The sequence below is a fragment of the Pan troglodytes genome, chromosome 18 (genome assembly GCF_028858775.2).
Source record: "Pan troglodytes isolate AG18354 chromosome 18, NHGRI_mPanTro3-v2.0_pri, whole genome shotgun sequence".
Classification (NCBI taxonomy): Eukaryota; Metazoa; Chordata; class Mammalia; order Primates; family Hominidae; genus Pan; species Pan troglodytes.
The window spans coordinates 23220017-23242079 of NC_072416.2; the positions used below are offsets into that span (position 1 = coordinate 23220017).

Here is a 22063-nt window from a genome sequence, read left to right on the forward strand (position 1 = left end):
GAAATAGGCTCCCTGAACCTATGGAGACCAAGACAGAGTCTCCCTTCTCAATTCCACTCCCCCCACCCCACTGTAAATTGCACAGTGTCTTATTATGGCTCCTCTTCCAGACCCTCTTGAATTTCATTTTGCTTGATTCTTCTGTGTGCAGAGAAGGTTCGGGAGGTGCACTGAAGCCTGGAATCAGGGCACCATAGACACGGCTCTATTCAGATTTAGGCTGAAATTTCACCAGTGCATGAAAAAATGTCTAGGTAAGCAAAATTCCATGAGGCATGTGACGGCAACAACAGCCAGCCCAGCATCAGCCACACCTACCCAGAGGCATTAATGATGTCATCACTCCTCCCCAGGAAACAAATGTAGCCCTCTTCATCCATCTTTCCTCTGTCCCCAGTGTTGTAGAAGTCCCCACATTCCACTTCAGCTGTCTTCTCTGGGTCACCCTGCAAAAAGAAGAGAGCTCCTTTGTTGAAGGCAGTGAATTTAGAGGTGATGAGCCACAACCTTGGGTTCCAATCTGGGTTTGAATTCTGCCTCTGTTTCTACTCGGTACCTGGGCAAGTTTTGCCATTTCTGAGTCTATTTTCATTACATGTAGCGCATGATGCATGCGACTGCTCTATGAGTGGTTGTGATTAAACCAATTTCAATGACAATGTTTAAAAATATCAATTCTGCCATGTGCGGTGGCTCACGCTTGTAATCCCAACACTTTGGGAGGCTGAGGTGGGTGGATCATGAGGTCAGGAGTTCAAGGCCAGCCTGCCCAACATAGTGAAACCCCATCTCTACTAAAAATACAAAAATTAGCTGGGCATGGTGGTGCATGCCTGTAATCCCAGCTACTGGGGAGGCTGAGGCAGGAGAATCGCTTGAACCTGGGAGGTGGAGGTTGCAGTGAGCCAAGATCGCGCCACTGCAATCCAGCTTGGGCAACAGAGTGAGACTTCATCTCTCTCTCTCTCTGTATGTGTGTGTGTATATATATATATATATTCATTTTGTGTGACACTACACTAGAATGAAATTTCCATTATGGTGTGAACCTTGCTTACTGCTATAAGCTCAGCATTCACATAGAGCCTGGACAGATGAGAGGGGTCAATAAACATTTGCTGAGGGAATTTTCTTCCCTAAATACTATCTCATTTCATCCTCACAGAAAGCCTATGAGTCTAGTATGTTTTTAAGTTAACTTTTCATTTTAAGACAAATGTGGATGGCATGTAGTTACAAAAAATAATGTGGATTGATGCCCTGTACTCTTCACTAGTTTTCCACAGTGGTACCATCTTGCAAAACCATATGATCAGTATCTTAGGCAGAATACTGACCTTCATACAATCCACCAGTCTTCAGATGTCCCATTTCACTTGTGTGTGTGTGTATTTAGTTGTATGCAGTTTTATCACATATGTAGGTTTGTGCTTCCCCACCTCATCAGGAAGATCTCTGATGGTGCTCTTTTATAACCACACCCACCTCCCTCTCATTTCCTCTTCCTCTCCTCTCACCTTCCCTGACCCCTTGCTAACAACTAATTTGTTCTCTATTTTTATAATTTTGTTGTTTCAAGAATGTTATATAAATAGAATCATACAGCATATAACTGTTTGGGACTGTTTTTTTTTTTTTTCTCAGCATAATTCCCCAGAGATTCATCCAAGTTGCATGCACAAATGGTTTGATCCTTTTTGTTGCTGAACAGTATTCCATGTTATGGATGTAGCTGAGTTTTTGTTTAACCATTTACCTGTTGAAAGCCATCTGGGTTGTTGTCTTCAGGTTTTGACTATTTAGAGTAAAGCTGCTATGTACATTTGCATACATGTTTTTGTGTGAAGTTGGCACTTTTTTTGTAGCCCATTTTAAATAAGAAAAAAACCTAGGCTTGAGGGAGGCACATTTGCTTGCTCAAAGTCACTCAGCTGCTCGCTGAGAGAGTTGATATTTGAATTTAATTCTTGCTTCATGACCGATTCACTTGACCCCTAAGCAATAGCTCTTGTGGAACATGAAATGGTTTTAAGAGCTACCCGAAAAAAACATTTTAAAAACATCAAATTACATCCCTTTTTGGATTCACTTCTGATTGTTCTGAGTATATCAAGTTGATTCTTAGTTTAGTGCTGATATGCTTTGAACTCTCTGGAAGTCTCAAGAGGAAGACATGCTTCAGGATCAGAGCTTCCAATGAGAATAGGATTTAGGGAGACTATGAGAAAATTGTTTTTTTTTTAAGCCTATAGTTATGGTTATAAATGCCTTCTGTTTATGGCAAGTAATACTGTTTTCCACTCATGATATTAGATCAATGTGAGTGCCTTTATGGACTGAGTTGAGAGGTACAAGATGACATCAACAACATAAATGGAAGATGGAACCATACAGGAGTACAGTTTTTTTTTTATACAATTGAAGTTAAGTAGGTATTAATTCAAATTAGATTGTTACAACCTTAGGATGTTGTATGTAATATAGTAATCATAAAGAAAATATCTGTAGAATATAAACAAAAGAAAATCAGAAGGGAAAAAAATGTGTCACTACAAAAAGGAAACTAAACGTAAAAGAAGGCAGTTATAAAGGAAATGAGGGCCAGAAAATATTAAGCCACACAGAAGACAAATAGCAAAATGGTAGAAGTCCTTCCTTATCAGTAATTACTTTAAATGTAGGTAGAGTAAGCTTTCCAATCCAAAGGAAGGAATTGGCTAAGTGGATAATAAAACACGATCCAAATATACACTATCTACAGGAGATTCATTTTAGATTTAAAGACACAAATTCCACTGGGCGTGGTGGCTCACAACTGTAATCCCAGCATTTTGGGAGGCTGAGGCGGGTGGATCATGAGGTCAGGAGATGGAGACCATCCGGGCCAACATGGTGAAACCCCGTCTCTGCTAAAAATACAAAAATTAGCTGGGTGTGGTGGTGCGTGCCTGTAATCCCAGCTACTGGGGAGGCTGAGGCAAGAGAATCACTTGAACCAGGAAGTCAGATATTGCAGTGAGCTGAAATCGCACCACTGCACTGCAGCCTGGAAACAGAGGGAGACTCCAACTCAAAAAAAAAAAAAAAAAAGACACAAATATGTTGAAAGTTAAAGGATGGATAAAAATATATTCCCTGTGAATTGTAACCAAAAGAGAGCTTGGGTTGTGGGTTGTTATACTAATATCCGACAGAAAAAACTTGTTTTGTTTTTTTTTTTTTGAGTCAGAGTTTCGCTCTTGTTGCCCAGGCTGGAGTGCAATGGCACGATCTCAGCTCACCACAACCTCCGCCTCCAGTAGCTGGGATTACAGGTGCATACCACCGTGCCCGGCTAATCTTTTTTATTTTTAGTAGAGACGGGGTTTCTCCATGTTTATCAGGCTGGTCTCAAACTCCTGACCTCAAGTGATCCACCTGCCTCGGCCTCCCAAACTGCTGGGATTACAGGCGTGAGCCACGATGCCCGGTCAAAATAAAGTTTAAGTTAAAAATAATTGCAAAAGATAAAAAATGATATTATCTATTAATAGAAGGGTCAATTCACCAAGAAGATATAATAATCATAAACATATAAGCAATAAACCTCAGAGCCCCAAAATACATGAAGCAAACATTGTCAGAATTTAAGGAAGAACTGTACAGTTCTACAGCAATAGTTGGAGAATTTAATATACCACTTTCAATAACGAGTAGAAAAACCAGAGAGAAGATCAATAAGAAAATGGAGGACTCGAACACCACCACAAATTAACTGGATCTAGCAGACATATACAGGAAACTCCATCCAACGGCAGAAGAACACACATTTTTCTCAAGTGCACATGGAACATTCTCAAGGATGGACCATATATTAGGCCAGAAGATAAGTATTAATTAACTTTAAAAGACAGAAATTATACAAAGCATCTTATCAAGTCACATGAAAGGAATTAACAGAAGGAAAACTTTTAAAAAATCACAAATTTTCCCAATCTTTGCAAAATTAAACAACATACTCTTAACTAACCAATGAATCAAAGAAGAAGTCACGAGGAAATTTAGAAATTATCTTGAGACAAATGAAACAAAAAACACAGCATATTAAAACTTATAGATTGTAGCAAACACAGTGCTAAGAAGGTAATTTACACACATACTGTCTTAGCCCACTCAGGCTGCTGTAACAAAATGCCATAAACTGGGTGGGTTATAAACAATAGATATTATCTCTTAGAGCTCTGGAGGCTGGGAATGCAAGATCAAGTCACCAACAAATTTGGTGTCTGGTGAGGCTTCATAGATGGCTGTCTTCTTGATGGGGCCTCACATGGAGAATGGGACTCTTCTGGAGAACCCTACTGGAGTTGCTTTTTAAAGGGCACTAATATCACTAATCATCAAGGAAATGCAAATTAAAACCACAATGAGATATTACCTTACTCCTGCAAAAATTGTCATTGTTAAAAAAATCAGAAAACAATAGATTTTGGCATGGTTGTGGGAACACTTTTACACTGCTGGTGGGAATGTAAATCAGTACAGCTGCTATGGAAAACAGTATAGAGATTCCTTCCAGAACTAAAAGTAGAACTACCATTCGATCCAGCAATCCCACTACTGCGTATCTACCCAAATAAAAAGAAGTCATTATATGAAAAAGACATATGCACATGCGTGTTTATAGCACAATTTGCAATTGCGAAGATATGGAACCAACCAAAGTGCCCATCAACCAACGAGTGGATACAGAAAATGTGGTATATATACACCATGGGATGCTATTAAGCCATAAAAAGCAGTGAAATCATGTCTTTTGTGGCAACTTGGAAGGAGCTGGAGGCCATTATTCTAAGTGAAGTAACTCAGAAATGGAAAACCAAATAGCGTATGTTCTCACTTCTAAGTGGGAGCTAAGCTATGAAGGCACAAAGGCAAAGAATGATATAATGGACTTTGGGGACTAGAGGGCAAAGTTGGCAGGGGGTAAGGGTTAAAAGACCACACTGTTCAGGTGATGGATGCACTAAAATTTCAGAAATCACCACTAAAGAACTTATCCATGTAGCCAACAACCACCTGTACCCCCAAAACTACTAAAATAAAAAAATTAAAAGGGCACTAACACCATTCATGAGGACCCTATGCTCATGATATAATCATCTCCAAATATTGCATTGGGGGTTAGGATTTCAACATATGAATCTGGGGGACACACAAACATTCAGTCTTTAGCACATACGTTAAAAAAGATCTCAAGCCGAAAACCTTACACTTTAGGGAACCAGAATAAGAAGAGCAAACTAAACCCAAGCATAGCAGAAGCAGGAAATAAAGATTAGAGTTCATATAAATAAAATGGCAAATAGAAAAACAACAAAGAAAACTTAATCAAAAGTTATTTCTTTTGAAGAGATGACAAGTCTTCAGCTAGATTGATTAATAAAAAAGTGAAAATTAAAATTACTAACATTTTACAGAAATGAAAAGAATTATAAGAGAATACTATGAACAATTGTATGCTAAAAGGTTTGATTACCTAGATAAAATGGAAAAACTACTGGAAACACACAATCTACCAAAAACATGAGTCACAAAGAAATAGAACTCTGAATAGATCTGTAACTCATAAGGAGGTAAAATTAGTTATCAACACCTTCCAAAAGAGAAAAGGCCTAGGCCAGATGGCTTCACTGATGAGTTCTGACAAATATTTAAAGAAGAATTAAGACCAATCCTTTTCCAACTCTTTTTACAAAATTAAAGAAAAGGAAAAATTTTATAAGTCAATCTATGAGGCCAGCATTACCCTGACACCAAAGCCAGACAAACACTGCAAGAGAAGAAAACTACAGACCAATAACTCTTAGGAATATTGATGCAAAAATCTCAGCAAAACACTAGCAAACCAAATCCAGAAACACTTTAAAAGAATTATACATCATGACCAAGTGGGATTTATTCTTGTTTCAACATACAAAAGTCAACAAATATAATAAACCACATTAATAGGATGAAAAGAAAATAACCACAAGGTTTTCTCTCAGTTGAGGCAGAGAAAGCACTTGACAAAACTCAATACCCTTTCATGGTAAAAACACTAAATAAACTAGGAAACTTCCTCAACATGATGAGGCCACATATAAAAAACCAACAGCTAATATTATTCTCAATGGTGAAAGTTGGAAAGATTTTCTCCTAAGACCAAAAACACGAGGATGCCTGCTTTCACCACTTCTATTCTACATAGTCCCGGAAGCTCTAGCCAAATCAATCAGGCAAGAAAGAAAAATAAGAGGCATCTGAATTGGAAAGATGAAGTAAAATTATCTCTGCATGCAGATGGCATGACCATATATAGAAAACCCGAAGAATTTTACACACTCAAAAAAAATGTTAAAACTAATACATAAATTCAGTAAACTTGTAAAAAACAGAATCCATACACACACAAAAACTCAATTGCATTTCTGTGCACTAAAAATTAAAACTCCAAAGAGGAAATTAAGAAAGCAATTCTATTTACAATAGCATCAAAAAGAATACAAGACAGTAGTACTCGTAATAAATTTAATCAGGGAGGCAAAAGACTTGTACACTGAAAACTACAAAACGTTACTACAGAAATTAAAGAAGAGATAAGTAAATGAAAAGACATATGATACTCATTTATTGGAGACTTAATATTAAGATGACAATACTGCCCAAAGCTATCTACAGATGCAACACAATTCCTGTCAAAATCCCAATGGCTTTTTTGTTGTTGTTGCAGAACTAGAAATACCTATCCTAAAATGCATATAGAATCTCAAAGGACCCCAAACTGCCAAAACAATCTTTAAAAAGGTGAATAAAGGCCAGGCACGGTAGCTCACATCCATAATCCCAGCACTTTGGGAAGCCTAAGGCAGGTGGATCGCTGGAGGCCAGGAGTTCAAAACAAACCTGGGCAATATGGAGAAACCCTGTCTCTACTAAAAATACAAAAATTAGCCAGTCTTGCAATCTGGCCTCAAAAATAAAAGGAAATAAAAATTTTTGAAAAAGGAGAATAAAGTTGGAAAACTCACACTTCCTGACCTCAAAACTTACTACAAAACTACAGTAATAGAAACAGTGTGGTATTGGCATAAAGACAGACAGATCATTGCAATAGAATAGAGAGTCCTGGAAGAAACTCTCCCATATATTGTCAATTGATTTAAGTATAGGTGCCAAAACCATTCCATGGAGAAAGGTCAGTCGTCAACAAATAGTGCTGGGAAACTTCAATGCCCAATTGCAAAATAATGAAGTTACCTTACAACACATACAAAAGTTAACTCAAAATGGATCAAAACTATTCTGGTGAGTATATAAAATGGTGCAGCCATTGTGAAAGTGGTTTGGTAATTTATTTCAAAAAGTTCAACATAGAATTACCATGGAACCCAGCAATTCCACATCTAGGTCTATACTCCCAAGAAATGGAAGCAGGAACTTGAACAGATACTTAAACAACAGTGGTCATAGGAGCAACATTCTCAATAAGCAAAATGTGGAAATAACCAAAATGTCCATTAAGAGACAACTGAGTACACAAAATGTGTTGTATACATACAGTGGAATTTTATTCAGACTTACAGAGGAATGACATTTTGTTACATGCTAAGACATAGATCAACCTTGAAAACGTTATGCTAAGTGAAATAAGCCAAACGCAAAAGGGCAAATGTTGTATATTTTCACTTATATGAGGAACCTAAAATAGGCAAATTCATAGATTTTAAAAAGCAGATTAGAGATTATCATGTGCTGGAGACTGGGGCGGTGAGATGTTGCTTATTAGTAGAATTTCTGTTTGGGATGGTAAACATTTTCTGAAGATGGGTAATCGTGATGGCTGTACAACACTGTTACTTTATTTGATACTACTGAATTGTACACTTAAAAATGGTGAAAAGAGTAATTTTATGTTACATTTTATATAAATAAAATATAAAGTAAAAAATAAAGTATCTGTTCAAGTTCCTGCTGCCACTTCTTGGTAGTAAGTAGCCTTAGAAGTAGAATTGCTGGGTCTCATGGTAATTCTGTAATTCTTTTACATAAATAAGGAGGGAAAAAAACCCAAAGAAGTCTCAATGGAGGAATACTAACATTTCATGGATACGTAGGTGTGGGTATATGTTAGGAGTTCTTTGGAAAATAAAATATGTCATGCTCAATCAAAAAAAAATTAGCTGGGTGCAATAGCTCACATCTGTAATCACAGCACTTTGGGAGGCTAAGGCAGGGGGGTTACTTGTGCCCAGGAGTTTGAAAGTAGTCTGGGCAACATAGTGAGACCTTATCTCTACAAAAAATCAAAAAATTAGCTGGGCATGGTGGTACCTGCCCGTGGTCCCAGCTCCTTGGGAGGCTGAGTTGGGAATATCACTTGAGCTCAGGAGGTCCAGGATACAGTGAACTTTAATCACGCTCCTGCACTCCAGCTCGGTGACAGAGCAAGACCTTGTTTTTTTCTTTAAATATATTTCTTTGGATTATCCCCATTTCAGCTCAATCAAAATCTCTGGTTGCATCCAAGTACTACTATTTTTAAAAATCTCCTGAAATGATTGTAATATGCAGATATATATCTGTGGTCCTCAAAGATGCCTGGACATTATATAAAATATATGTGTTACCCCATGTTTAATTTTTCTTTTTCTTTCTTTCTTTCTTTCTTTCTTTCTTTCATTTTGAGATGGTGTCTAGCTCTGTCACACAGGCTGGAGTGCAGTGGTGCGATCTTGGTTCACTGCAACCTCCGCCTCCCGGGTTTAAGTGATTCTCCTGCCTCAGCTTCCCAAGTAGCTGAAATTACAGGTGCATGCCACCATGCCCTGCTAATCTTTTGTATTTTTAGTGGAGATGGGGTTTCACTGTGTCAACCAGGCTGGTTTCGAACTCCTGACCTCGTGATCCACCCACCTAGGCCTCCCAAAGTGCTGGGATTACAAGTGTGAGCCACCCCACCCTGCCTAATTTTCTTTTATCCAATCTTTAAGTTGTGTTGCTGAGAATTAATGCTAAGTAAGGCCTGTATGTTCCCCTTTGGTCAATAGTATCACAAAGGAACCATCGCTCCCTTGAAACCACAGTGTGAGGATGGCAGTGACACCAGGACAGCCGCCAATGAAAGTGTCTTTAGAGAAAGGAGATGAAGTCTGAAATCAATTTCAGGGTCTGGTCATCCTTCCATGGCCAATATTGGGAGCTAAGATTTTCCTCTTTGTGGCCATTCCTATCCTGGGAGGGCCATTGCTTATTTGATCAGGAGTTTCAGCAGGTTTCCTTGTAATCCATCTCAGTTTTCTATAATCTCTGGTTTTTACTTTTTTTTAATCCTAAACCTACCATTTATTTGATGTGCAGTAGATGTGCAGGGCTTTTAATCTGCAGCTTTTCTCTCTGTAAAATGGGATAATAGAGTTCCCTGGAGGCTCAGCAAGGATAAGTGATTTGTTTACACTCTGTTGTTGGTAAGTGAGATGGTATTATTTGAATCCAGTCAAAGCCTATATTCTTGACCACAGTAGATCATTGAAACCCAAGTCTGATGGTTCTGAAGCCAGTCTTCATTCTACCCCATCATCCCAAAAGTTCCAGGTGGGTTCGGACAGGAAAGGATGGGAGAATGCACGGTGAGCTTCGAGTTGAATGAAAACTCATTCATTTCATTGAGTTAGAGCAAATAAAAGAGGACTTGAAGAAGCCTCAGGATGCAGAGCTCCCTGTTGGGATCCTTGGGGCCAGGATGGGGGCAGATGGGGGGTCATTACCTCATAGCACATGAAGAGGCTTACAGGCCTGACAGGTTTGATTCTGATGCCAATGTTTCCTTCTGTGTTAGGTGGCAGGATGCTGCCCTTGTCATCAATGACCTGTAGCAAGAGGCCTGTGAATCATACACTGCAGGAGGCCGCAGCCCTTCTGCCCCACCCAAGCACTGTCTGGTTTATGCATGGGACACCAGTGTGGATGAAATAACAGAGGAAACATCAGAAAATGGAATAAAACTGTCAAAAGCCTTTAAAATACGCAAATGTGAAACTCAAGCCAAGGGTCTATGTTTCATGAGTTAGTAGATGTCACCAATGTGTCTTCAAGTTGGAAAACACTGATCAAAAAAAATGAAAAGCACCACTTGCTAGAGAGGGCTCCCAGTGCAGCCTCTAGGTATTCTTTCCTACCTACTGTGTGTGATGCCCTGGCTGCCAGGGTCAGTGGTGTTCATGCTCACAATAATGCAGTTTTCAACTGAGGCCTCCATATGAAACTAAGGGATAAATGATAAGAGAGGAGGAAGGATGACTGGAGCAGGGAAGGGCGGCTGGTGTTGTCACCTGGTGTCAAATTGTCCAACCCCCGCTGAGCCCTAACTGCTCCCTGCCAATGCCCTTAGGACCAGACCTGGACGTCGTAGGGTGGAGTGGCCTTCCCCATGAAACCCGGCTTGATCTTCATTCCCCAGTAGGTGGCACAAATTAGTCCCTGTTCACAAAAGAAAGAAGATTTGGGTTGATCAGAGAGGCCAGGCTGATCACAAAGCAGTCAGAATCATACACAGCATCCTCTGCTCAGAGATGTAGTATTCCTCTCAATGGATGCTGCCCAAAGAGCCCTCGTAGGGAAGCTGGAAGGCCTTAGTCTAGGCTCAAGGTGTTGACCCAACTCTATTCCACAGTCATTTTCTGCAGCCAGTGTGGTCTGGCTCTGTACTAAGTGGAGTCTACAGAATCCAACGGGGAAACAAAGAAAGAAGAAACAGGGTATTCCCCTGGCTGTGGGCATATAATGTGGGGTGTGGCATGCCCACCATTGAACAGGCATGTGTCAGTTTGCTAGGGGAAGACCACTAGTCTATCTAACAAACATTTACTCGGGGCTGTTGAGCAGTGATAGGGATTCTGCCACAATTTCTTGACTGATCCTGATGCCAACTTTTCCCCCTGTGTTGGGTGGCAGAATGTTGCCTTTGTCATCAGTGATCCGTAGGAAGAGGCCTGTGAATCTCACCCTGCAGGATGCCCCAGTGTGTGTGGAGGTTGTCTGGATTGCTTGTGCTGTTCTCTCTGTTAGCACTGCCCTATCTTCATCTTTCTTCCTGATGAACTTGATTCCTCCTTTATTGTTCTCACAAATATATTTATTTCTGTAGCTGCGTGCTTTACATTCAGACCAATGAGGGTTTGACCCTTGACTCCACCACACACTAAATGCATGCCAATGAATCCCTCTTGATCTCCTCCATCAAAGGGCAATAATGATAACACTTACCTCCCAGAGTGCTTGTAAGCATATGGAAAATTCTGCATAATACAAGGCACACACCACGTGTTCAATGAATGATGACTACTGGCTATTACTCAAGCTACAAGAGAGGTCAAGGGAAAGATTCTCTTTCTGCAGCATTTCTCCTATACTTCCATTGCAGCCCACAGGGCATTATAATTATTTTTGTTTGTCTGTTTCCTTCAGTAGATAATGAGCACCCCAAGAATAGAGACTGCCCTATTTATCCCTGAGCTTCCAAAATCTGGAACAATAGCCACCAAAAATAGCAAGGACCACAGCAGCTGCAAGGTGAGCATATACAACAGGCGGGACACCAGCCAGAGCATTATATAATTCTTTTTATTTACCTTATCACAATCTGTTAAGATTGGCATTATAATTTCCATTTAAAGGTGGGGGAGCTGAGGTGAGAAAGCATACATAATATCCTTATGGTCTTCAAGCTGTAATTGGCAGAGCTGAGACTTGGACCCAGGTCTGTGCTCCTGGGATAGGAAGATCTTTGCCCACTGCCACATCACTGCTCACACTGTAGGCATGTGAAAAACATTGCACACATGAGTGAACAGATGTGAAAGTGTTTTCAGAAATTAAGCACCATCTAGTGCTGCAAATATTGGAGTCATGGGTGGAGTGTGTCTTCCTGGCCCACCCTCCTCCTTGTCCAAATATGACCTGTGAGCCATTCAAACATAGGCCCGAAGTGTCAGCATTTTTCAGGTCTGGAAGCAGACAAATTAACTGAATTGCTATATATTTTTTACAAAATAATATCAGCTGAGTATGTGAGTTGGCACTAAAGTAATAATTTTGCACAGGGCCTGGGATAGCAGTCATCCTTTATGTGCTAGAGGGATAATGGAGACAGAGGGAGAAAGTGGCTCTGTCCAGCATTGGAAATGGATTGCAAATATGTTGGAAGAGATGCTCACCCACACTGTAATTGATGAGGTCCTTGAACTTCCAGACATGCATAATACTCCAAATGCCCCACTCACCTGGCAGCTCAGTGATACTCTGGAATGACACTGTTTGTGTGTACATGTGTTTGGCATATACAGAAAGTCCCTGCTCCTCACCCACCCTGCTAGTATCCCACAGTCAAACCTGCGAGTTGTCCTCCTAAACCCCAAGCAATGCACTTTTTGAGCCAGCTTCCTCCTGCCTCTGCAGCCCTAGGGAGGGTTAGTGGAGTTGACAGGACTTCCTGGAGGAGGTGGTCTCCATGTTGCTGGAGAGAGTCTCCTATCCCACCCACCCTCTGGGGATCCTCTGAGCTGATGATAACAGGGACAGTGTGAAAACGCCTTTGGACCCCTTTTTAAGGTTTTGTCCAAGAGTTTTAAGCACATTAGTCCCTTGGTAAGATGACGAGTTGTACATTTTCTTTCTGCAGATAGATTTGGGACAAATTAGCCTAGAACTCTAGAGCCTCTGGTTGGCATCAAACAATGCTGTGCATGCGATGGGGCTGTGTCCCGCACATGTGGCATAATTCAGCACATCTGCTGGGCTCAATCGCTGAGCACATCATGACTATCCAGAAGGGACCTTTCCACTTTGAAAGGAAAACAAACCCCAAAATCACTAAGGCAAAGGGAAAACTCAAGTTGGGAACTGCATCAGTCAAACCTGCCTCTCATTTTATTCCTAAACAAGAGCTAAAAAGATAAAAAACAAAACAAAACTACATGCCTCCGCCACAATTTTCCCACTAAGAAATTCCTTGTGGGCCCCAAGATCATTACTGTCAAACAGTTCTGCTAAATTTCACCCTGACATTTATAGCTCATCTTCACAGGTATAGGACAAAGAACAGAACTCAAAAATCATCTCTCTGCTCACCTGAGACAAATATGTACCTAGTTGCTTTCTCTGACTTATGTTTATCTTATGTAAAAATGCAGATTCGCTGATCTAGATGAATGCACAAGTGACTCTTCCTCTACCCTTCTCTCATATGTAAACAGCTGATCAAAGACTCACAAGAAGGCAACCATTTGCCTCGTAACTACCCCACCTTTAGAAAATTTCTTCCTTTTTCCCCAATATCTGCCTTTTCTCCCTTAAATATTGAAGCCCTCAAAATCATCTTTGGGGAAAGGCACAAACCTGTTTCCCAGATGCGTGTCATTAACCTTAGCAAAATAATCTTTTAAATTAATTGAGACTTGTCTCAGATACTTTCTGGTTTGCACCACCTACCGTTTCTGACTGCCCATAGTTCTCGTAGAGCAGAAGGCCCATCCGTCTTTTCCACTCCTCCTGATCCTTGGGCAACACGACCTCCCTGCCAGTACAGCAGTGCTCCAGGGCAGGGAACCTGATGCTTAGAGGAAGACAAGGTGCCAGGCATTGGTGAGCCACCCTGGCTCTGTGCATTCAGAGCTCTTAAGTCTGTCACCCAGATCATTCATCCTTCTAGTTCCTCACTTTCTTATTTACCTTTTGGTCATTTTACAGTTGGCCATGGCCAAGTGGATGTCACTCACTTCCTGCCAGTCCCTGTGAACTATTCTGGCAGATGGTGGATGGGTGGTGGTGAGGCTATTGTGTTCAATTGGGAATGTTTGGATTAAATTTGGATATCAGTGTAACAAGAGGGAGAACTGTGTGTTTATCAGAACTCCTCTTGGGGAAGCATTCTGTATAGCTAAGAAGGACATTTTTATAATCATAATGGGGTAAAGGATGAGATCTTAAGGACATGCTAGGGTGATAATAGAACTATACATTCTTTTATGGAGCTTACACTACACTAACTAAAGGGCTTTTGTATTTCTGAATGGGGAATGCATGTTAGGGATTGGAAGTGAATTGCTCAGGACATCAGAGCAGATTGAGCTGAGTAGGGAAAGAGAGAGGCAGAAGCATTACAGGGAACAGCCCTGACAGAAGGAATTTCAGAGAAAACAGAAAAGGCTGATGTGAACAGGAAAAATTAAAATATTTTACCCCAAAATATATTTCTTTGACATATTTTGAAATGGCTGCCATTTGGCTAGCTAATAGAGGTGGCCTTGCAAAGCCATCTTTTATGGGGGGAAGTGTACATCTATAGAGAATATCTATTAATGCAGCCATGCCCTGCCCTCTTTTTGTAGGGAAAAAGCTGAGTGTGGGGAAGAAAGCTGAGGCAGGGCTTGCATGTCTGGTGTAATGTCCTCTGGAATGTGTCTAGACTTGCTGGCTCCTTGCTTCTAGCCTTCCTAGGCTCCTAGATTGATTGTATTCCCATTATCTAAAGTAGCAGAACATGCTCCTTATAAATGCTAAACCATCACAGGTGTTCATCATGCACCTGATCTTTTGACCTCCTCATTCTCACCACCTGTTTCTTTGTTGGATTACCAATAAATAGCATGGGGTCCCAGGGCTCGGGGCCTTCACAGCCTCCACAGTCTTGATGGCCCCCTGGTCCCACTTTACTTCTCAAACTGTCTTTTTCTCAATCCTTTGGCTCTGCCAGACTTCATTGCCCCCACAACCTGGTGTTGGGCCTGATCAGCCCAACATTCCTGGGTGCCCAATGTGGGGTGATGAAGACCCTGGTGAAGGAACGCTAGATCATGTGAAAGCAGAGGACACATCATCAAGGGACACCCAAGAACGTCTAAAAGAAGCTCGGTGGGAAAGTGGAGTGCTCGGAAGAATCAGGGTAACAATGGGACAAAGTGAAAGCAGACATTCTGCTTATTTAAATATCCTAAGACATGTATTACGAAGAGTGGGAGTGAAAGTTAGTACTCAGAATTTGTTATCACTCTTTAGTGCAGTGAAGCACTTTTGCCCATGGTTTCTGGAACAAGGGACTATGGAGTTGGATGAATGGGAGAGAAATTGACAGAGATTTTAAAAAAGTATATAAAGATGGAGCAAAAATTAAAGTCTTGGTTTGGTCAACGTGGGCACTAATAAAAGCAACTCTTGAGCCATTTTAAACAGATCATGAGGCAGATTTAGATGAGGAAGAGGAGGACAAGTGTAAAAAACTAACCTCAGATTTTGAATGTGAGGAACAGGAAAGGGAGGAAATTAAAGAAAAGAAAGGGAAACTGAAAAAAGCATGTTTTACTAACCCATCAGCCCCACATGCTGAATTAAGTGAAGAGCCACATCCTCTCTCTCCTCTTAATGGGTGAGAAGATGAATTAGCTACAAAACTTACTGCTCCTGTAGTTGCAACTTTAAAACCTGGAGCAATTGGTGGTGGTATACAAAATTCTATTCAGAAGGCTAGAGCCAAGGGAGAACTTGAAGCATGGCAATTTCCCATAACTATAATCCAGCAGGGAGGACAGAATATAGCTAATTGGACCACATTTCCTTTTAAGATGCTCTCCTCCCCAATTTCTACCCAGCTTATCCCCCGTGCAATACAATCTCCAAGCCTTGACTCCTTGGCCAGGGCCTTAGAACTGATAACCCAGTACTTTAACAACTGGAACTGGGTCTATGACAACGTAATAGATCAAGATGAAAATGAATTGAGTAAGTTAAAGGGAGGCACATATTCCTATAGTGGCAAATGGGGGCAACAAGTAAAAATCCTTCCACTGTGTTTCCAAAATCCACCTACAAAGGAGAAAGAAAGAGATATACAAGTAGTTAAAGAAAATGCAGTGTGCCCTATTCCTTTAAAACCAAGGTAAATTTAAAACCTATAATTGATAATTGAAGGTATTCTCCGTGACCCTATAACACTCAATACTGCCTTGTTGTCAGTGTAAACAAGGGCGTAGTCTGAAAGCACTTCACTTTGAGAGTTCTGCTCATGGCCCCAGGGTCAACCAACTTGTTGTCGAACCCTGGAGCTAATGGCTTTCCTCTCTGTTGACCCTTGGCTCAGCCTAGAAGTACAGGAAAAGTGGAAGCTGGTTCCAGGCAAACCAATGCTCCCAACTCTGAAGAGTTGGGGGTTGTTAGAGAGCCCTTTTCCAGAAAGCCTGACACCCATGTCTTTAGTCTGGCAGCCGCCCTAGTTGCTTTTAACTCGCTGGCAGGTGCCTGGTATTTAGCCCCAAATTCTAAGGAAAAATAGGAAGGAATAGCAAGTGAAATGGGTCCGATGGTGCTCACCACTTGGCGATAGGTGATAGTCCCTTTGTGGTTGCCAAACTGTATCTGGAATTTATTCCTTCCAGTGGGTTCTTGGTCTCACTGACTTCAAGAATGAAGCCGTGGACCCTTGCAGTGGGTGTTACAGCTCTTAAAGATGGTGTGTCCAGAGTTTCTTCCTTCAGATGTTCAGAAGTGTCCAGAGTTTCTTCCTTCTGGTGGGTTCATGGTCTCGCTGACTTCTGGAGTGAAGCCGCAGACCTTCGCAGCGAGTGTTACAGCTCTTAAAAGTGGTGTGTCCAGAGTTTGTTCCTCCCAGTGGGTTCGTGGTCTCACTAACTTCAGGAATGAAGCTGCAGACCCTCGTGGTGAGTGTTACAGCTCATAAAGGTAGTGCAGACCCAAAGAGTGAGCAGCTGTAAGATTTATTGTGAAGAGCAAAAGCCCAAAGCTTCCACAGCAGGGAAGGGGACCCAAGCAGGTTGCCACTGCTGGCTCTGGTGGCCAGCTTTTATTCCCTTATTTGGCCCTGCCCACATCCTGCTGATTGCTCCATTTTACAGAGTGCTGATTGGTGCATTTACAATCCTTTAGCTAGACAGAAAGTGCTGATTGGTGCATTTTTACAGAATGCTGATTGGTGCATTTACAATCCTTTATCTAGACACAGAGCACTGATTGGTGCATTTTTACAGAGTGCTGATTGGTGCTTTGACAATCTTTTAGCTAGACACAGAGTGCTGATTGGTGTTTTTTTACAGAGTGCTGATTGGTGCATTTACAATCCTTTAGCTAGACCCAGAGCACTAATTGGTGCATTTACAATCCTTTAGCTAGACACAAAAGTTCTCCAAGTCCCCACCTGACCCAGAAGCCCAGTTGGCTTCACCTCTCAAGACCACTGACAGCCAGCAGCCTTTCTATCAAAAATCCTAACCAAGTAACCCACGGATGGCCCAAATGCATTCAATCTGTAGCAGCAACTGCTTCGCTAGCAGAAGAAAGTAGAAAAATAACTTAGAAGAAACCTAATTGTGAGCACACCTCACCAGTTCAGAGCTATCCTAAGGAAGAGAAAAGCAAAAGTGTAGCTTACTAACTTAAAAATCTTAAAGTATGGGGCCATTCTGTGAGGAAAAGGTGATTTAACATTAACCACTGAAAATTCCCTTAACCCAGCAGATTTCTTAAGGAGGGATTTAAATCTTAATTACATACAGAGGACCGACAAGACCTAGGAGGAACTCCATTCAAGACAGGACAATAGATGGTTCCTCCCATGTGATTGAGGAACACACACACACACACACACACACACACACACACACACACACAATGGGTATTCAGTAATTGATAGGGAAACTCTTGTAGAAGCAGAGTTAGAAAAATTGCCTAATAATTGGTCTGCTCAAACATGCGAGCTGTTTGTACTCAGCCAAGCCTTAAAGTACAAAGCCAGGAAGGAACCATCTATACCAATTCTAAGTTAGTTTAGACTAAACAAGGTCTTATAGACAGCAAAAGATAATGGAAATCCCAAACTTACAAGGGTTTAAACAAAAGTAAAATTTGCTAAAAGTTAATGGTGTAACATGTATTATCCTAACTTCTAGTCTTGTGGCCTTCCTTATGTCTATTCCATAGACATAAAGGAAGTTCCCTTTGGAAAAGTGGTTATCTTCAAAATATAAATAAATAAATTACTCTATCTCAATCCTGACTCAAAACATTGCCTACATCCTCTCTGAAATGAATTTGCATAAGAACAGTTGTTTATGGGAGTGCATCTTGATGGGGAAGCTGGGTTGTTATGAAATACTCAGGAACCTAGCCCAGCTCTAGAACTCACCTCTGAGTGCAAAGGCAATGTTGGGCAAGCTGGTAAAGGACCACTAGAATCCAGCAGCCCATACCCCTTTCTTTGTGGTCAAGAAAGGTGGGAAAACAGGTGCAGGACTGCTACATTGGTGAGCATAACTAATCTGATAAGCAGAGGTCCATGGGTGGTTATGCACCCTGGAAAGGAAGAAGTATTAGGACTATAGAGGATGCTCTAGGACTAATACTCATCAGAAAATGACTAGGGGTGCTGTCATCCCTATGTTCTTTTTTCAGATGGGAAACGTTCCCCCCAAGGCAAAAACACCCCTAAGATGTATTCTGGAGAATTCAGGCCAGTCAGAGTGTATGTACCTTTTTCCCTCTCAGACTTGAAACAAATTAAAATAGACCTAGCTACATTCTCAGATAACCCTGATGGCTACATTGATGTTTTACGAGGGTTGGGACAATTATTTGATCTCACATGGATAGATATAATATTACTGCTAAATCAGACACTAACTCCAAGTGAGAGAAGTGCCGCCATTACTGCAGCCTGAGAGTTTGGTGATCTCTGGTATCTCAGTCAGGTCAATGATAGGATGACAACAGAGGAAAGAGAACAATTCCCCACAGGCCAGCAGGCAGTTCCCAGTGTAGACCCTCATTGGGATGCAGAATCAGAACATGGAGATTGGTGCTGCAGACATTTGCTAACTTGCATGCTGGAAGGACTAAGGAAAACTAGGAAGAAGGCTATGAATTATTCAATGATGTCCACTATAATACAAGGAAAGGAAGAAAATCCTACTGCTCTTCTGGAGAGACAAAGGGAGGCACTGAGGAAGCATACCTCTCTGTCACCTGACTCTACTGAAGGCTAACTAATCTTAAAGGATAAGTTTATCACTCAGTCAGCTGCAGACATTAGAAAAACTTCAAAAGTCTGCCTTAGGCCTGGAGCAAAACTTAGAAACCCTATTGAACTTGGCAACCTCAGTTTTTTATAATAGAGATCAGGAGTAGCAGGTGGAATGGAACAAACAGGATTAAAAATGAAAAAAAAAAACACCACTTTAGTCACAGCCTTCAGGCAAGTGAACTTTGGAGGCTCTGAAAAAGGGAAAGGCTGGGCAAATCAAATGCCTAATAGGGCCTGCTTCCAGTGCAGTCTACAAGGACACTTTTAAAAAGATTGTCTGAATAGAAATAAGCCACCCCCTTGTCCATGCCCCTTATGTCAAGGGAATGACTGGAAGGCCCACTGCCCGATGGGACGAAGGTCATCTGAGTCAGAAGCCACTAACCAGATGATCCAGCAGCAGGACTGAGGGTGCCCAGGGCAAATGCCAGCCCATGCCATCACCCTCCCCAGGTATGCTTGACCATTGAGGGCCAGGAGGTTAACTGTCTACTGGACACTGGCACAGCCTTCTCAGTCTTACCCTCCTGTCCCAGACAACTGTCCTCCAGATCTGTCACTATCCAAGGGGTCCAAGAACAGACAGTCACTAGATACTTCTCCCAGCCACTAAGTTGTGACTGGGGAACTTTACTCTTTTCACATGTCTTTCTAATTATGCCTGAAAGCCCCACTCCTTTGTTAGGGAGAGACATCCTAGCAAAAGCAGGGGCCATTATACACTAGAATTAGGAGAAGGAAAAAGGGTAAATATATATACAGACTCTAAGTATGCTTACCTAGTCCTCCATGCCCACACAGCAATATGGAGAGAAAGGGAATTCCTAACTTCTGAGGGAACATCTATCAAACATCAGGAAGCCATTAGGCCCCAAAATTCTCCTTACCTCTGAATATACTTCCTCCAATTCCTGCCTAAAGATAATTTTATGGGGAAGAGTATTTGCTTGTGTCTCTCCAGGTGACAATCAGGTGCTTATGTGGGTGCCCACCAAACATCTGAAGATCTACCATGAGCCACAGCATATAGTGGACCCAAACTGAAGGTTTGAAAAGCCTCAATTTCCTTTCCCTCTGCCTTCTGTTAGAAGGTGCCTGTTTCTCATTATCAGTGGCCTCCTGGCTACAGACACAAAAGTTTTTGCTTCTGTTTCAGTAGATTTACTAACATGGAGGGGAGGGTATGCTTGTGTTTTTGCAGGAGATAAATGAACCATGTGGATGCCCTCAAGACGTGTATGACCATGGAACGGGAGACTGGAGGGACCCTTGGATTAAAACCTTGGACCAGGTTCCCCCAGTATGAGTCATGAGCCAGCTGAACATGAATGCAAAGAAGGAATGAAGACCGACTAGAGTCATGCATGCTTAATGGACCAATGCTTCCTGACTCAGCTCCTTTCTATCTGAATACAAGAGACCCTAATAGTTAGGCAGGAATATCATCACCTCTATTCAGCATGAAGTTACAGAAGATAGACCTTCGTCCTTCTGCAACCCCTAGGATTAAGGGTCCTCTTGTAAAAGGGAAAGGGGAGATATGTGGGAAGCATTCAAACCAGAGTGACTCCAGTTCAAATAAGGGCTAAGAAAAATGAAGCTGGATGACCAACTGGCAATTAAAGCCTTCACAGCCTGCAATTGCCTTGTCAATTAAAAGAGGCCATCTTTTATGCTACTAATAACGATATCTAGTAATAATGATAGTAATAATGACATTTCTCTTTTACAAAAAAGAGAAAGGGGGCATGTTGGGAAAAAGCTGAATATTGGGAAGAAAACTGAGGCAGGGCTTGCATGTCTGACATAATGTCCTCTGGAATGTGTCTAGACTTTCTGGCTCCTTGCTTCTAGCCTTCCTAGTCTCCTAGATCGATTGTATTTCCATTATCACAAGTAGCAGAACACGTTCCTTATAAATGCTAAACCATCACAGCTGTTCATCATGCACCTGCCCTTTTGACCTCCTCATTCTCACCACCTGTTTCTTTGTTGGATTACCAATAAATAGCATGGGCTCCCAGAGCTCAGGGACTTTGCAGCCTCCACAGTCGCGATGGCCCCCTGCTCCCACTTCACTTCTCAAATTGTCTTTTTCTCAATCCTTTGACTCTGCCGGACTTCATCACCCCCACCACCTGGTGTTGGGCCTGATAACCCCAACATTTCTATGCCTTTCTCATATCCAGGAGAGACTGAGAATCTGATAACTTTAAAAGTCTGAAAAGAAACATTTACCATCCATTCTCTCTGAAGGAGTCTTCATGTACCTAACAAGGCCAGCTTTGCTAGCTAATGTTTTTCTTTTCTCTCTCTCTTAACCTTTCTTGCCACTCAACCTGATTTACCAACATAACCTGTTTCTGGCCATGCTGTCAGTCTGCATTCTTTACTGTAGCCTCAGGATGGTAATGTAAACCAAAACTGAAATTTTAAGCAGCCCCAGCCAACAGAATGGACCCCTCCTCTCAGTCAATTGCATTCCAATGTTAACCTAAGACAAGAGGTCAGGCCATGATGGAAATGGGTGGTTGGATGTACCTCATTATACCCTCCTTCCTTTGGAATTCAGGCAAAACTAACCAGCATTAACATTAAAACAGAGACCTTAAGATAATTTATTCTCTCTGAAGCCTGCACCTGGAAGCTTCATCTGCATAATAAAAACTTTTATTTCCACAATCCTTTATCCTAACCCTCTCTTTCATTGATTCCAGGTCTTTAGATAAACTCAACCAACTGCCAATCAGAAAATCCTTCTATGAACTGGAAGCCTCTGCTTTGAGTTGTTCCACCTTTCTGGACCAAACCAATATACACCTTACGTGTATTCATTGATGTCTTATGTTTCCCTAAAAATATAAAACCAAGCTGTAGAGCAATCACCTTGGGCACATGTTCTCAAGATCTGCTGAGGCTGTGTCACAGGCATGTCTTTAACCTTGGCAAAATAACCTCTAA

General features: G+C 41.5%; 1 protein-coding gene across 1 annotated transcript in view; it reads right to left on the minus strand.

Moving 5' to 3' along the window:
* Nucleotides 1-22063, minus strand: part of ACSM1 (acyl-CoA synthetase medium chain family member 1) — an 89077-nt gene that overhangs the window by 21318 nt on the left and 45696 nt on the right. The window contains 4 exon segments of the mRNA XM_009430451.3: nt 319-446; nt 9786-9887; nt 10417-10497; nt 13507-13630. Of these exon segments, the coding sequence (XP_009428726.3) occupies nt 319-446; nt 9786-9887; nt 10417-10497; nt 13507-13630 (435 nt within the window).